Source organism: Uloborus diversus, chromosome 6 (assembly GCF_026930045.1).
Source record: "Uloborus diversus isolate 005 chromosome 6, Udiv.v.3.1, whole genome shotgun sequence".
NCBI lineage: Eukaryota > Metazoa > Arthropoda > Arachnida > Araneae > Uloboridae > Uloborus > Uloborus diversus.
The window spans coordinates 162,889,574-162,905,984 of NC_072736.1; the positions used below are offsets into that span (position 1 = coordinate 162,889,574).

Here is a 16,411-nt window from a genome sequence, read left to right on the forward strand (position 1 = left end):
TGACTATCTTTGCTTTTCGTGACTGCTCAAGTCTTTTCTCAAGTCAAATCTTGAAGTAAGATTTTTGCACAAGATTGGCAAATAATACATGGATTTGGCTGATTTTTTTCCATTTTAATGCAACTTTGAGGCAGTTAATGTTTTTTTTTTTATTTATTTGTATTGACTGGGTATTTAATCGATCAGCTGGAATCTAGCCAAACTTTTTTTGTGGAATCATTTCAATAGCTAAGGCATTTAGTATTTTTTTCAACTGTCGCTGTTTTTGAAACTAAAGACTGCGCAATACTGTTTCTCGGTTTTCACCATGTTACCAAATATCGCCATTTCTTTAATATTTCTTTCTTTAAATTTGTTAACACGTAAAACTATTCGCCAACTAATTCGCAAATTCATAAACAGCGCAAAAACTTCCATCACTTTGTCTTTGCACACAATTTCAAACAATTGCCAAATTTTTACTGTTTATTGGAAACATTTCGGGTAGCATCATTGTTGACCCTATTTTGGGACGATTTCTACGGTAAGAAGTTACACATAATACAATAATTTAGATTGCCGGTGTAGCGCTGGATATTATGTATTTGATGGAGATCGGGATTATAAGGGAACTGTTTCACTTTATTTAAGAATAGTTGACCTCACTCGAATTGGATTTTTTGGGAATTACCCAAACTGACTTCTTTACGACTCCTGAACGTTTTCGTGATTTATTTTTTGTGATTTTTGGGTTTCTTCTCAGTTTTGCCGACATTTCATTTACTCCCTTTCCCCCTAATTTTCAGTTTTAATCATACCTTTTAATACATTTAAGGGGGCAGGCCATTTGAAATGTCGGCGAAACTAGAGTCAAACAATGTTTTGGTAACTATTTGACCTCTGCCAGTAATGACCATTAACTTGAATCAATTGAAAGAAAACCTACTTCAACGTGAGCGAAGCCGCGGGCAAAAGCTAGTAATACATAATTTTATTTTACGATCATACAGTCTAGAAAAACGTTTCATGCATTTAGTTATTCTCTACAAATTTACACCAGGCTTCTTAATCGGCAAAACACAGACATTTGAAACTTTCAATTCACTTCTCTTAACTATTATTTAATAACTAGCTTTTACCCGCGGCTTCGCTCACGTTTATGAAGTTTTTTTGAGCAATCACGATTGCTTATTGCTTTCATTTGACTGTTTTTGGCGTGCTATCATTTTTCCCACCAACACCCTCTGGCAGCACCACCCGTCGCGTCGGCCGGCCTCACGATGCTGCTCCTCTAGCGAAAACCGTCTCCAGGTTGCGTCCATATCCTACACACACACGCATACATACACGCACCAACACACACGCACACACAAGCACATACACAAACACCACCATACACACACAAACGCATACACACACGCATGCATACAGACACCTACACATACACACAACTGCCCACACATTCATGCCTGCACACAGACACAAACACATATGCTTACACACACATACACATACCCCGCCCCCACGCACACAAACACTCATACACACAACTACCCACACACTCATGACTGCACACAGACACAAACACACATGCCTACACACATACACATACCCCCCCCCACCCCCACACACACACATACAAACACACACTCGTGATAGCGAAAAACATAATTTGAATTCAAGATGACAAAATTCAAATTAATTTTTTTTTTCAATCGATTCAAGTTAATGGTCAACACAGGGAGAGGTCAAATAGTTACCAAAAAAAATGGTTTCTCCCTAGTTTCGCCGACACCTTAAATGGCCTCCCCTCTTTAACATATCAAAAGATATGATGAAAACTGGAAATCAAGGGGGGGGGGATGAACTGTCGGCGAAAATGATAAGACACCCAAAAAATCACTCAACATAAATCAGGAAAACGTTCAGGAGTTGTAAAGAAATTAGTTTGGGTAATTCTCAAAAATTCCAATTCGAGTGAGGTCAACAATTAATTCTCAAGTAAAGTCAACCATTTCCCTTATAATCCCCATCCCTGTCAAATGCTATCCAGCGCCACACCTGCTATCTAAATTATTGTATAGCTTCTTACCGGAGAAATCGTCCAAACATTCCTGATTAAAATACCAAAATAGTTTAGAGTAAAAATACCATTAAAATCAGAGTAAGCACAACAAATGAGGACAATAGTACAAAAAACTTCTCATTTCGGAAAGAGAAACATTCCCTAAAGTTTCTATTAGAATGGTGATATCAGCGTTTTCAAATAACATCTCCCTCTGAAGATTTCCTTCATGATTAATTCCAAAAATCTTCATCAGTACAGGTCCGATAATATAAAAAACAAATTTTTAAAAAAAGAAAGAAAGAAAGAACAATACTCTCTATTGTCGCTATTAAAGTAGGGATATTAATTCCACAAAAACCTAATCAACACCATTAATCCTTAAAAACACACACAAAAAAAGAAAAAAGAAAATTAAAAGTTTCATTAAAATTTTAAAGAATTCGCCAATGCGCTAACGTAGTCGCCTGGTGAGTCTGGAGATATAAAACGAATTTGGATTAATTTACATTTTAATAGCAGTTTTAATGTTATTTGAGCGTGTTGTTTCACTAATGTGGTGGATTAATTTTAACTGCAATACCCTATACATAGGATTTAATGATATTTTTAGCAAAATTAGTTTGGCGAAGTTTTTTCATTTTACTGCAAATTTTGTAATGGCTGTAGCGCCAAGATTTTTGAACACTCGTCCCGACCGCTTTATCATTTTTTCACCGCGTTTTTAGCTTCAAAAACAGCGACAATTGAAAAAATTGCCCCATGCCATAGCTAGTGAAATGATTCCGCAAAAAAAGTTTGGCGAGATTCCTGCTGGTCGATCAAGCACCTAGTCAACACAAATAAAAAAAAAAAAAAAATAAAAAAAAAACATTAATTGCCTCAAAGTTGCGTAAAACTGAAAATAATCAGCCAAATCCGTGTATTATTTCCCTATCTTGTGCAAAAAATCTTACTACAAAATTTAACTTGAGAAAAGCCTTGAGTCAGACGAAAAGCAAAAATAATCAACAATACAACAATTGTCACTTTTGACAGGGAGTTGAGATGATACACTAAATACTATATTGTGTTGAGGAAAGCCTTCGAACATGGAACTAAAAAGCTCATAACTCGTTTTTTATTCAACTTAGAAATTTGGAACAGGTGTCATCTTCAGCAGAAAAATCAGAGCTTTCGATGGACATATAATATTAATATGTGCAATTATTTTTCATCCTCATATTAGAGAATTTATACGAAAATTGGGTTTCATCGCCCCCCTAGGGGGGTTTTGCCCCCCATAACGGGGTAAAAACTACCCTATGTGTTATTCTGCTGCATAAACTATATTAATGTAAAGTTTCATCAAAATCCATTCAGTAGTTTTTGTGTGAAAGAGTAACAAACATCCATACATCCATACAGACAAACTTCCGCATACAGTGGCTCCCAAAAGTCTTCGTACACCTACCACTTTCAACGAAATAGGCCCCAATCCATTGGTTAGAATTAATATTTCGGAATACGTATTTAATTATACGATCTATGATAAATTTTTAACAAAACTACATAAAAAGTTTTAAAAAAATTTTAAAACTTAATTTTTTAAAAATCAAAAACCAAAAAGTGCCGGAGATTTTATTTCACAAAAGTCTTCGTACACTTCATAAAATGCCTATATATTATTGAATAATCTAACTTTTGATTAAGTTATTTAATAGTCGAATATCATACAGTATTCATAACCCCTTTTAAACGTCTGGGAATAGATTTCATTCTTTTTCTTTCTTTTTTTTACGTAATTTCTGAGTAAGTGTTCAACCACACTTCGAATCTTACTGTTTCTAGCTCTATTTTCGTTTTAAAGCCCTATTTTCGTAATCTAGCCTCCAGATATCTCTAAATACGTTACATTAAGTTAAAATCTGGAGATTGAGGGGTTTTTTTCTAAACTTTAGGACAATTTTCGAGGCACTAGACGCAAACGTTGAAAACCGCGTACTTCTTATCGTTATTTTGATAAAAAAAAACAAAGTTGTTTCCAATAACCAAATTTTTGGCTAAGAGTTCAAAATTGGTTTTTAAAATATTTAAAGGAACAGCATGATTCATTATTTCATCAAAAAATTACAAACTACCAAGTCCTGATGCTGATATGCACCCTCACACTAGAACACCTCCACCGTTCTGATTAACTGATCCAAATAAGTTCTTAAGAATAAGTTCCTAATTTTTTCTTCTATTTACAGTTGTACAACAATTTAACAAAAAATGTTAAATTAATTTTTATCTGAAGGTAAGACGTGATTCTAAAACGTTTTTAGCTTATTTATTGTTGATTTTGCGACGAAAAGCGTAAGCTTTCTGTTTTTCGCGCGACCAAGAAAATTTCTGCGAGAAGAGGTCCCATTTAATCCAGCTGATCAGAGAACTTGGCGGACAATTTTAAGTGAAAATTAAATGTAAAATGTTTCATTTACCTCTGTAGAAACTTTTACAACACTCAAATGTGTAGTTTTCATAAATTTTTTACCTTTAAATCTCCGATCACGTTTTGTCAACTTTGCCGGTTGACCTTTTCTTACCTTGTTTTCGGTCCGATTCCTTTCTTTAAAACATTTTATCAAGCACTTTTCTATACATACAAATAAATTAACTAATTTAGAGACATTTCAAACCAATTTACCACTACTGTGGGGAAAAAATTCAAATTTTGAATGGTGTTTGCGGTTTTTTACGAATACCAGCCATTTTACAGTAATAAGCCCAATATTAAGGAATAAATAAACAAAAAATTAAATGCAAATGACTTATGAGGATCAACACAATGCAAAAATATTAATAAAACGGCATATGATAATTTTAATCGTGAATTTATTCGAAAATATTTGAGTGTACGATGACTTTTGTGGCGTGTTATTTCTCTGTCTCTTCGTTTTCTGACCCATATCAAAAAGAAGATCCGTCAATATTTTGAAAAAACCAATGGGTTGTATTTAGAATGACATAGGAATGATGTAAAAAAATATTGGACTTCATATTCGAATTCAGTTTCGAGTTATTTTGGTTTTACTAAAAAATTTCAAAGTGTACGAACACTTTTGGGAGCCACTGTATATAATAGTAGTAAGATTGAAATTTCCACTAGACAAGAAGAAGAAAGATTGCAGTGGAACAGGGTCGGAACTTCGATTTTTTTCAAGCTGGGGGAAATCTTGAGCTTTCTGCTCTTTAGCATTCTTCCTTTTGGTTTTTGTATCGAGCTTCAACGAAACAAACAGAAAAATAGGGTGAATTTGCCGCCCCAGAAGTTGCACCCAGGAGGAAGAACGCCGGCTCGTTTCCGCCTAGATCATGCACTCCAATTGAAGCAACTTGAAGCAAAGGTGCGAAAATTAAAAATTTGGAGATAACTTGTAAGAATGATACTTAAAAGAACTCTCATCTATTATGGGACAAGAGAGTCTATGCAACGAGAATCGGCGTGTCAAGACCAAATAACTTTCCTGCTCTCCATCTTTTCCCCCTTCCGGTTGTCATGGTTACAGCTATACGAACTTTTCCCCCACATTGCTTCTAGAACACATAACTGGGGGAAAAGCTCATAGTGCCGTAGCCATGGCAACCAGAAGGGGGAAAGGGTTTAGAGTGGGAAAGTTATTTGGCCTTCGCACGCTCGTTCTCGTCACATAGACTATAGCTCTGGTGTTGAAAAGTATTTCACTGAACGGCAACATCGGGTTTGAACTTGAAAACACGTTTTGCTCAAAACTTCAAAAACTCCACACACATCCCTTTGCTTCTTACTGCCTCAACTTATACTTTTGAGCTGACTGAGACAATGGAAATGAACTACGCTCATCACAGAAACGGGCTTTTCAAGAAAATTTTCTTTTTTGAGAAAAGCTTTTAAACCCAAAATATTGAACGTCAAGTGAATTCGGATTATAAGCATAATTTTCCACATTGAACTTTCATGAACAAAGATAAAATCGGGTTGAGGTGGCCTGATCGGTAAGGTGGCGGGCTCGTAACTGGAGAGTTCCGGGCTCGATACCAGCTGGTCGAAGATCCTCCGTGTTCACTGAGGACGACTGGGACAGGTTAAATACTATGTCGTAGTCATAAAGTCCTCCACATCATGAATCAATACCTCTGGCAGTGAGTGCCTAACCAAGAGTTGTTCAGCTTCTGGTTTGGTAGTAAATTTCGAAATGTTGATAGATTATGCGTTCATCTATTGTTCGTTGTCTGAGCTAATTCAGACTTCCACCTAAAAGGTGCTCGTTAGAACGGAAGTCGTCCCTCACTGCCTTAAATCGACTAGCAATTGAAGGGTTTGCAGCAACAAAGAGTTAACTTTATTTTTTGATTGTTGGGAAATCTCCTAGATTTAACTCCATTTGCCTCAAGAGAATGAAGCAACTAACTCATTCTAGCGAATAACTTGAGATCTATCATTATTCAACCGGAGATAACTCCTTGTTGAACCAAACGACCAAAAAAAATTAAGTTAACTCTTTGTTGCTGCAAACCCTTCAATTGATACTGGGGCTCGGTGATCCGAGTGAATTAGTTCCAACAACAAGCTGAAGTCGAAGGAAGAGTATTCGTTGAATAATGTTTCGCAGGGCCGTGGTAGCCTGATCGGTAAGGCATTGGACTCGGGACCAGAGGGTCTCGGGTTCGATCCCCACTGGTCGAAGACCCACCGTCGTCATTAATGGTGACTGGGCGACGTTAAATATGCTCGTGGTCACAATGTCCTCCAAGTGAAACGATACCTCTAGGGGTGCCAGACTAGGAAGTTATTCGGCTCCTGGCCTGGTTCTAAATTGTCTCTCGAACTGTCCATAGATGGCACCACGATCTATTGTGTTGTCTTTGTGCTGTCCTGGAAAAACAAAATCCTGGAAACATTGTGGATTAATAAAGGTATAAGCTTCCCTAGTGGAATAGCAGAAACCTCAATCTGTGTGTGTGAAAGAAAGAAATGTTTCGCAGCAAAAAATTTTTCAACTAAAGCATACAAAACGGATTCTTAATTAATAAAGGCATCTTAAAATTCATGTTTCTTCTTTTCTAGTACATTTTAAAGTAATCAAGTCTGCAGTATTTTAATTATATTCGACTCTTAGAAATGTTAATTAATGGTAAATAGTGAATAAATAATTTTTTCACCATAAATATCCGAGCAAGTGTTGAAAACTTTTAATATGCGCATTTCTCGTAGTGTTTTAGTAATTAGCTTGAAAAAAAAAAACTCGAACAATTTATCTTCGGAAGATCCGATTTTAAGATAAAAATGAAAGTTCCATAAATTTCAAGTTTTTTTTTTTTTTTTTTGACAAGCAATTTGTGAAGAGCAATGGACGAATACTTTCCAATAAACAAATAGCTCGCGTTTGTTTTGAATTTAGAAGCATGAAATTTTTCAACTTCGAATATGAAAAATAAATCATTACATATTCTTTCTTTTAAGCACATTTGATAAAGCTTACGAATAAGTGTGAGATTATTACATCAAATTAAAACTCTGGAAAATGAATCGTTAATATACTTCTCAGGAATTCAACACCACTTTGGGTAAATTAACTAAAAGAACACATTCCGAGCACATTAGTAAAGGCAAAAATATCGAGTTAAATGAGCTTAATTAAATTAATATCACAAATGAGAGTTTTAAAAGAATAATTTTTAATTTGTGCTAAAACAAATAAGAAAGTAGTTATTGCATTGTTTGATTTCGGTTTACTCAGAATTATTGAATAATTACTCGCAAAATGAAGGTCCTTATATGAATACTGACTGTCATTTTTTTTCTTCAATTAATGCAGTTCTAAGTCAGACCCGTCATTTAAAAAATTTCCTAGGGGGAAGGGAGGTGTTTTCTATGCATTTTATAGGAAAAAAACGTCAAAATACATACAAAAAATGTACAACTGCACTGTGTTTCTAAAACCCAATTGAACCCCCCTTCCCCCTTAGGGTGGTTCAAAAAACTTTTATTCAGCTAGAACCCAGAACACCCCCCCTATATATATATATATATATATATATATATATATATATATATATATATATATATATATATATATATATATATATATATATATTTTTTTTTTTTTTTTTTTTTTTTTTTTACACTTACTAATAGTATTATGCTGTAAAAGTTTTAGCTTCTTGCTAAAATTTTAAGACGGTGCTCAGTGACACCTCAATTTAATATTAGCCGTAACATAGAAAATGTCACAAATTCAGAAACATTAATTTCCCTAGCTGTTTTTTTTTTTTTTTGTAAATAATTATTTTATTGCAATACATATGCATATTTCTAGTGTATATTATATAATGTAGCATTGTTTTTACAGTTCAATGTATTTTGTTAACCCCCCTTCCCGTACGTATGAAGTTTGGGGGGGAGGGGGTTGAGCACCCTCTTTCAGTTGAAATAGGAAGCTAAAATTCAACCAGTATATTGCTATCCACAAGTCTAAAAATATTAAGGAGTGTCCCGTTATCTAAGAGAAATTTGTTTAAAATGTATTTTTGAACCTCCCTACCCCCCCCCCCCTCCGATCGCCCAAATGACAAGTCAGTTCTAAGTTTCTTAGACCATTTTTGGCCTAATCGGGATCAGGAAAAGTTAGGAAAATTAAAAATATGTTTTTTTTTTTTAAATTAGAAACTAGACCGATTTTAATAAATAAAAACTCAAATTCATTATTTCAAATTCGGAGAGTTAGAATGAGAAAAAAAGGTTAATCGGTAATGAGAACAATTAGATTTTTAAAAAATAATTAAAAAATAGACCAACTAAGATTCGTCAAAAAAGAAAAGAAAGGAAAAAAAAAGTCAAATTGGAAAGGTGACCAGGAAATGAAGATTCTGAATAATTAGGAGCATGACCGATTACGAGTAAGTAAATTTTGCGAGGACAATCATTGGTAAAGCTTGACCACCGAGAGATGGCGGATGACCCTGAAGCAGAAACATCATATATGTAATAGATTGTTATTATTAACCGACTTCAAAAAGGAGGCGGTTATCAGTTCATACCGTATGTATGTTTTTTTTTTTTTTTTTGTCTACTCATAGCGTCTCACCTAGTGAACCGATTTTGATGATTCTTTTTTTAATGGATAGGGGATGGCTCAACTTAGGTCCCATTACTTTGTTTGGCCATATTTGTTCTTTAGAAAAAAAGTTATGGGCAAAAAACAGTACATTTTATGCAATTTCCCTATTAAATGATATTGTAGCGAAGTTCGCACTTTTCATCCGTGGATAACGGTGGCTCAGTGGTAGAATTCTCGCCTCCCACACGAGCGACCCGGGTTCAAATCCCGACTAGGACAAAGTGAATTTTACTAAAATTTCGTTTCTACTGTCTCCCGTATTTTCTCGAATGTTCTATTAATTTCTGTATCTTTCCAAGTCTGGAAAGTTCCAGCACTTTCTCAAGTTGTACATAAGGAGATGTAACGTTCATTCGTGGTTCTGAATAAAGATCTCGAGTTGAGACTAACGAGTATTCGCTTCATTTGGCTTTCACATTGTCTTCGCTATCTTCATCTACGCGACAATATGAAACTCATTGTTATAAAAATTTGGTGCCATATAACATTGATAGTAATTGTAATGATAGTTTTGAATAAAGGCTTTTCTAAAGCAATACAGTGATTTAGAGCCGAACTTCTTACTAGGTAACTTCTTACTTTTACTGAAATATCTACATTTACACTAAAAAGAATGAAATAAAAAAATTTTGAAAAAAAAAATAGAACCGACTTCAAAATTGCTCTAAAAAGTGAAAAATAATTTTATTCTTTAAGCACCATCGATAATGCTTTGAAACATAATTTTTGAAGTTGGCGCAAAAACGATAGATAAAATCATTCACAGTCATAACTCAACTACAAGTATAAATTTAACCAGGCCCAGTTTCTTCACTATCACATACATTATGCATTGATGACAACATATTTGAATAACGATATAAATGTTTCGTTCGTAACTTTGGATGCTTTTCTGAAAAAAATATGAACGAAGCATGGTTACACTGGATTTTACGTTTTGTTTTTGCGCCAACTTCAAAAATTATGTTTAAAAGCATTATCGATGGTGCTTAAAGAATAAAATTATTTTTCACTTTTTAGAGCAATTTTGAAGTCGGTTCTATTTTTTTTTTCAAATTTTTTTTATTTTGTAACTAGAAAGTCGCCCGTCAAGGTGTGATGGGTGAAAATTGCTTCTAAATTTGAACGAAGCAATCGCCTGTTTGATAACACTTCGATAGTTGAAATGTTAACCCTAACTCCAGGGGATGAACGCTAAACTCCAGTAGATAGCGTTCATTTTTGACCAATTTTCCGTTTCTTCATTCTCCTAAAATGACAGTCCTATACCAGTAAAACAGTTAAGATACCGGATCCAGCTCAGCCTCGTCAAAATAAAGCATTTCCCTGCACGTCAAACATAGCCAAAAAAATATTATCAAATTATCATGCCGTGGAGCGAGTTACATTGCTGATGACGTCAAAAGCGTTACTCGATCATTCGCTATTATATATTGAGGATAGATAGGAACAACGGAGAAAGCGCCTCATGCTACTTGCCGCTTTCTGGCAGATTCTACCCATTACAAATTATGCAAATGATGTTACTGTTTCAAGGTCATCCACCATATCAATGTGGCGAAGCCTTTACCAAAATTGCGAATGGATCGAAGCACGATCCGATTTGGATGAATGCGAAACCAAATAAGTACTAAATAAGGTCTGGCTCAGTCACGAAAACAATCAAAGTTTAAAATATTGTTTGGAACCGGTTTTAGCTAGGATTAGAATCAGCAAAAAACCAGAATGAGCGAAACTGGGATTAATCCTTATATATTATTTCTGTAGCCTGTTTTTGGTTTCTACGCCAAATTTCCCTCAATTCTTGATCGATTTCTTTGATTTACGGCTTATTTTATAGCTTATGGTGCTGGCTACTGACGAAAAATAGACCCAAGGTCTGAAAATTGTTTCTTTTAGCCGAAAAACCTGTTTTAAAGAACCAGAATAAGGTTTTCGGTCAAACTTATAACTTTAATTTGCGCTATAACCGGCAGAGCTGAGTAGCTTGATCGGCAGAGCGTTCTCTTCGTAACCAGGAGATTACGTGTTCGGGCCCGCGTCCGGACAGTCTGCAACAAACAATTAGAGAAATATCGCGCATTACATGAACACTGAATTAAATGAATATCAACTATGAGGGAATAGAATAAGTGAGAAGGAAATGCTCCTTGCTGATTTGAAAACATTCCGTGGTTTTGTGCTAAATTACTTCGAAATTGCACGTGTTTTTTTTTTTTTTTTTTTTTTTTTTGAAGCTTTGGCTCTGGAAAGAAAATTAAAGCACAATGTGAGCGAAAATATAAGTAACAGGTTTAAGATTTCAGACTACAATAGAATTGTTTTTTTGTTCAGAAAAAAAATAATAAATCGTATATTGAAATATATATTCTTCTAATGAGTTTTTGACTCTTTGTACAAATAAATAAAATACTACCTCAATTTGAAGGGTAAAATATATATTTTTTTCTTCTTTTTGCTAAAAAACAAATAGCTTATCACATTTTTACTACATTCGAAAGCATAGTTCAATTTATTTTGTATTTTAACCGTGCTGTTAAATGATGAACACGTGCTGCCATCTAAGTTATAACGGTTTAAGCAGCCTGCGATAACAAATTGTAAAAATTTTCAAAAATAAAAACATTTTTCTTCAATATCTTATCTTATATATTAATCCCCTCTCATTTTAAAACTTATCAGGCTGGCCAATGACGAAAAAAAGACTTACTGTCGAAAATTCAAGTTTTCGAAATCGCCTCTTGCTGTTTCAAAACCTTGATGCTGCCTGTAGTTCTTATGCATTTTTTAAAGCAAAGTTCTAATGCAGTTTTCCATTTTTTACGTCGCTTTCGGCAAAAAAAAAAAAAAAAAATAGCCTTTGTGTGTGTTCATATTTTAATAAAGCTTAACAGCACTGGACTTAGTTGTTCGGTTTAATTGATAAGTTTTTTTCGGTAGAGCGTTCGGCTATAAACTATCTGAACTTCGGGCAAGCTTGGGCTGTCCGACATAATATCAAATTTATATTAGTATTACGCATTACATGTGCTCATAACATCCTTATATATTATTTCTGTAGCCTATTTTTGGTTTCTACGCCAAATTTCCCTCAATTCTTGATCGATTTCTTTGATTTACGGCTAATTTTATAGCTTATGGTGCTGGCTACTGACGAAAAATAGACCCAAGGTCTAAAAATTGTTTCTTTTAGCCGAAAAACCTGTTTTAAAGAACCAGAATAAGGTTTTCTGTCAAACTTATAACTTTAATTTGCGCTATGACCGACAGAGCTGAGTAGCTTGATCGGCAGAGCGTTCTCTTCGTAACCAGGAGATTACGTGTTCGGACCCACGTCCGAACAATCTGCAACAAAAAAATTAGAGAAATATCGCGCATTACATGAACACTGAATTAAATGAATAACAACTATGAGGGAATAGAATAAATGAGAAGGAAATGCTCCTCGCTAATATGAAACCATTCAGTGATTTTGTGCTAAATTACTTCGAAATTGCACGTGTTTTTTTTTTTTTTTTTTTTGAAGCTTTGGCTCTGGAAAGAAAATTAAAGCACAATGTAAGCGAAAATATAAGTAACAGGTTTAAGATTTCAGACTATAATAGAATTGTTTTTTGTTCACAAAAAAAATAATAAATCGTATATTGAAATATATATTCTTCTAATGAGTTTTTGACTCTTTGTACAAATAAATAAAATACTACCTCAATTTGAAGGGTAAAATATATATTTTTTCTTCTGTTTGCTAAAAAACAAATAGCGTATCACATTTTTATTACATTCGAAAAGCTACGCTTAAAAAAGAGCATAGTTCAATTTATTTTGTATTTTAACCGTGCTGTTAAATGATGAACACGTGCTGCCATCTAAGTTATAACGGTTTAAGCAGCCTGCGATAACAAATTGTAAAAATTTTCAAAAATAAAAACATTTTTCTTCAATATCTTATCTTATATATTAATCCCCTCTCATTTTAAAACTTATCAGGCTGTCCAATGACGAAAAAAAGACTTACGGTCGAAAATTCAAGTTTTCGAAATCGCCTCTTGCTGTTTCAAAACCTTGATGCTGCCTGTAGTTCTTATGCATTTTTTAAAGCAAAGTTCTAATGCAGTTTTCCATTTTTTACGTCGCTTTCGGCAAAAAAAAAAAAAAAAAAAAAAAAAAAGCCTTTGTGTGTGTTCATATTTTAATAAAGCTTAACAGCACTGGACTTAGTTGTTCGGTTTAATTGATAAGTTTTTTTCGGTAGAGCGTTCGGCTATAAACTATCTGAACTTCGGGGCAAGCTTGGGCTGTCCGACATAATATCAAATTTATATTAGTATTACGCATTACATGTGCTCATAACATACACACCTAATAAAATAAATGCAGTGGGAATGCTACTTGGTGTTTCGACTCCTTTATGCAAGCTACAGTTATCATTCGGATAAGTTGATTGTTAATCGAACTGTGTTCTTTGACTACATCCAGACCACTCAACATAATGTAAGCATAAAAAAGTATTAGATTTACCTAAAGAAATCCTTTTTGTGCAGAAAAACATTTTTGTTGTATGCTAAAATGTAGATGTTTCTAATAGCAGTGTTCGACCTTTTGTACAAATGAAAAAATACTACGCCCGATTAAAACTACGAGTTTCACTCAGTAAACCTTTAATTTTTTATTCGCGCGAATACGATATAAAGCATTAAATGTATTATCAACTTCATTAGCAAGAAATAATTTTCTACTCCTCTGCTTTCTGCTGAAAAAAAAATACATTTTGTCCACGTTCGAAAAATTACACTTAAGAACGGACTCAGTTCAACTGGTTTTGGTTTTGAATTTTAAGTGTTCGATTAAAAGAGAAACATGTGAGGGCATTTAAGCCGTAACGGTTAAAGCAACCTTCTATGTGAAATAGTTCAATATTCAAAGATAAAAACACTTATTTTCAATCAAATTTATTACTTCTCTAGAATGTTTGTTTCAATCGCTACGTGAGATCTTCGTCATTCTTTAATCAAATTCCATGCTTTGCGAATAATTTTAAATCGTATCATGCTGGTTAATGACAAAACACAGATGCATGATCTTATTATTATTATTATTATTATTATTATTATTATTATTTTTGGCAAAAAGCTTTTTTGCTGTTTTTTACTACGCATTCCTTCAATGAATAGTTTTCGAAACGAAAGGCGCAATTGCTAGGTTTGTTGGGGTGTCGGGCTGTTAGTCAGAATGGCGCCAATTCGAATACGTGCCAATAAATATCTCTTTAATGTTTCTTTTTTTCCCGTCAGATGCTGACATGTGCAGGACTGTATTTGCCACAACCTGTTTTTTCACATGCACAATTATTGCTTTTTCACGAGTCACCTCTCAGCCACACTTTTAATGACATTTATGTTTGCATTGAAAATATGTACGATTAAAAGGGGAGCTATGATCAAATTATCACAACGTTGTATTTAACGAGGTTTTGTTACTGATGTCTTTAAATTACATGCCTTCTCTTCTGCGCTTACTTTTTTTTCGGTTCCTCTTCATAATGTTCTTCCTTTGAAATTCTTAAAGAGCGAAATGCCTTATGAAACGATTTGAAGCACAGTGCGGAGTTCCGCACGGGTCGACTAGTTATTTTTAATTTCAAATGGAAAAGACTAATACATCGTGTCCCCGTTTCAATAATAAAAATTTTATTTTTCAAATGAAATTGAAAGACGAAAAATGCAGAAATAAAATAGTGATAATTACTGAATTATAATAATTTAATTATAACAATTATTTATAAAATAGTAATTTAAAAAAAAAAGTATGATAAAAATTCATTTCATAGAATGATTTTGAAAAAAATCGAAGGGGGTTTGAACCCTAAAAACCCATTCCTTGGGTCCGGCTGTGCCCTAAATATAAGTTAGGGGACGTAGGTTCCGAATAAAAAATTAAATTTTGTATTTTTTCATAAATTTTCTTTTTTGCTTCAAACATTCGATACCTTAACTCGTCACCCTATTTCGACCATTTTTACAATTGGAAGTATGCATCTAGGACTATCAGTAGCGAAAATAGAGGTCTTGCAGGTTAAACGGGACCACACTGTATATCAGGGGTTTTCAAACTGGGTGCCGCGGTACCCTGGGGTGCCGTAGAAAGAGGTGAGGGGTGCCGCAAAGTGTCCGTGTGTAAAGCGAGTGCGCCAAATAATGTCCGGTTGACCAGTAAGGAAATCCTCCAGTTTTTGATACAGAAGTAACAAAAATTCGCTAGATCCTCTCTCATCGTCATCAAAAAGCATAACTGGTGACAAAGCGCTATCAACAAGCCATTTTTCATTACCAGGCAACAGGGCAACATTGTAGCGAAAATTGTCGCAGAACAGTGGTGTCAAAACAAATTGATCTTATTTTACGGTTTCTACATGGTTCCCTAAAGTTTAACTTAACTGGAATAAAAAAAGTTGCATATTGTTCTTGAAACCTGAATTATGCAGTTGATGAATTCAAAGAGAAAAATGTTGTGCCGTCATTTTTTCCCGAGATTTGATAACCTAGAAAAGTAGATTGTTGTACAATAGGACCATGGTACAATAGGACCATTATTAACACTCCGGTGTTCTTATGATACAACACCGGAGATTTGGGAGGAGGATATGATCCTGTGCTACATTATGCTGCACATATGTACACGAACTGTGGGGCAGGTGTGGGGTAAAAAACCCTGAAAATAACGATTTATTAGTTGTTTATATAATAGAGATGGACTAGGGTGCCGTGAGAAAATTTTAGGAGGTCGAAAGGGCCGCGAGTCGAAAAAGCTTGAACACCCCTGCTGTATTTTAACAAAAGTTATCATGTGACATTTGAAGAGATATTGCCAAAGAGGGGGATTGATTGATTTTTTTCAGGGTTTCTCTTTCTTGTTCTTAAATAAAACTCATACTCACCATCCTGGTCAGAATCCGGATCACAAGCGTCACCAATTCCATCCCCGTCGGAATCTGTCTGATCTGGATTCGGAATCTTGGGGCAGTTGTCGCAGGCGTCACCTCTTCGGTCCGGTCCATCCACATCGGTGTCCTCCTGTTTCGGATTTGCTATCAGGGGACAGTTGTCCAATGGCTGGAGGAAAGAAAATTCACTGAAGATTCCAATTAACATAATGTGCAAACATTTCCAGGTACGCGCCTTTTTTTCCGATCTATATAGGGCAGGGGCGGATCCAGGAATTTTCGTAAGGGGGGTCAACTTTCAACGGC

At 34.6% G+C, this 16,411-nt stretch overlaps 1 protein-coding gene across 1 annotated transcript in view; it reads right to left on the minus strand.

Moving 5' to 3' along the window:
• Nucleotides 1-16,411, minus strand: part of LOC129225296 (cartilage oligomeric matrix protein-like) — a 202,089-nt gene that overhangs the window by 49,725 nt on the left and 135,953 nt on the right. Inside the window, exon 14 of the mRNA XM_054859885.1 lies at nucleotides 16,100-16,274. Coding sequence (XP_054715860.1) covers nucleotides 16,100-16,274 — 175 coding nt within the window. The remainder of the gene's footprint in view (nucleotides 1-16,099; nucleotides 16,275-16,411) is intronic.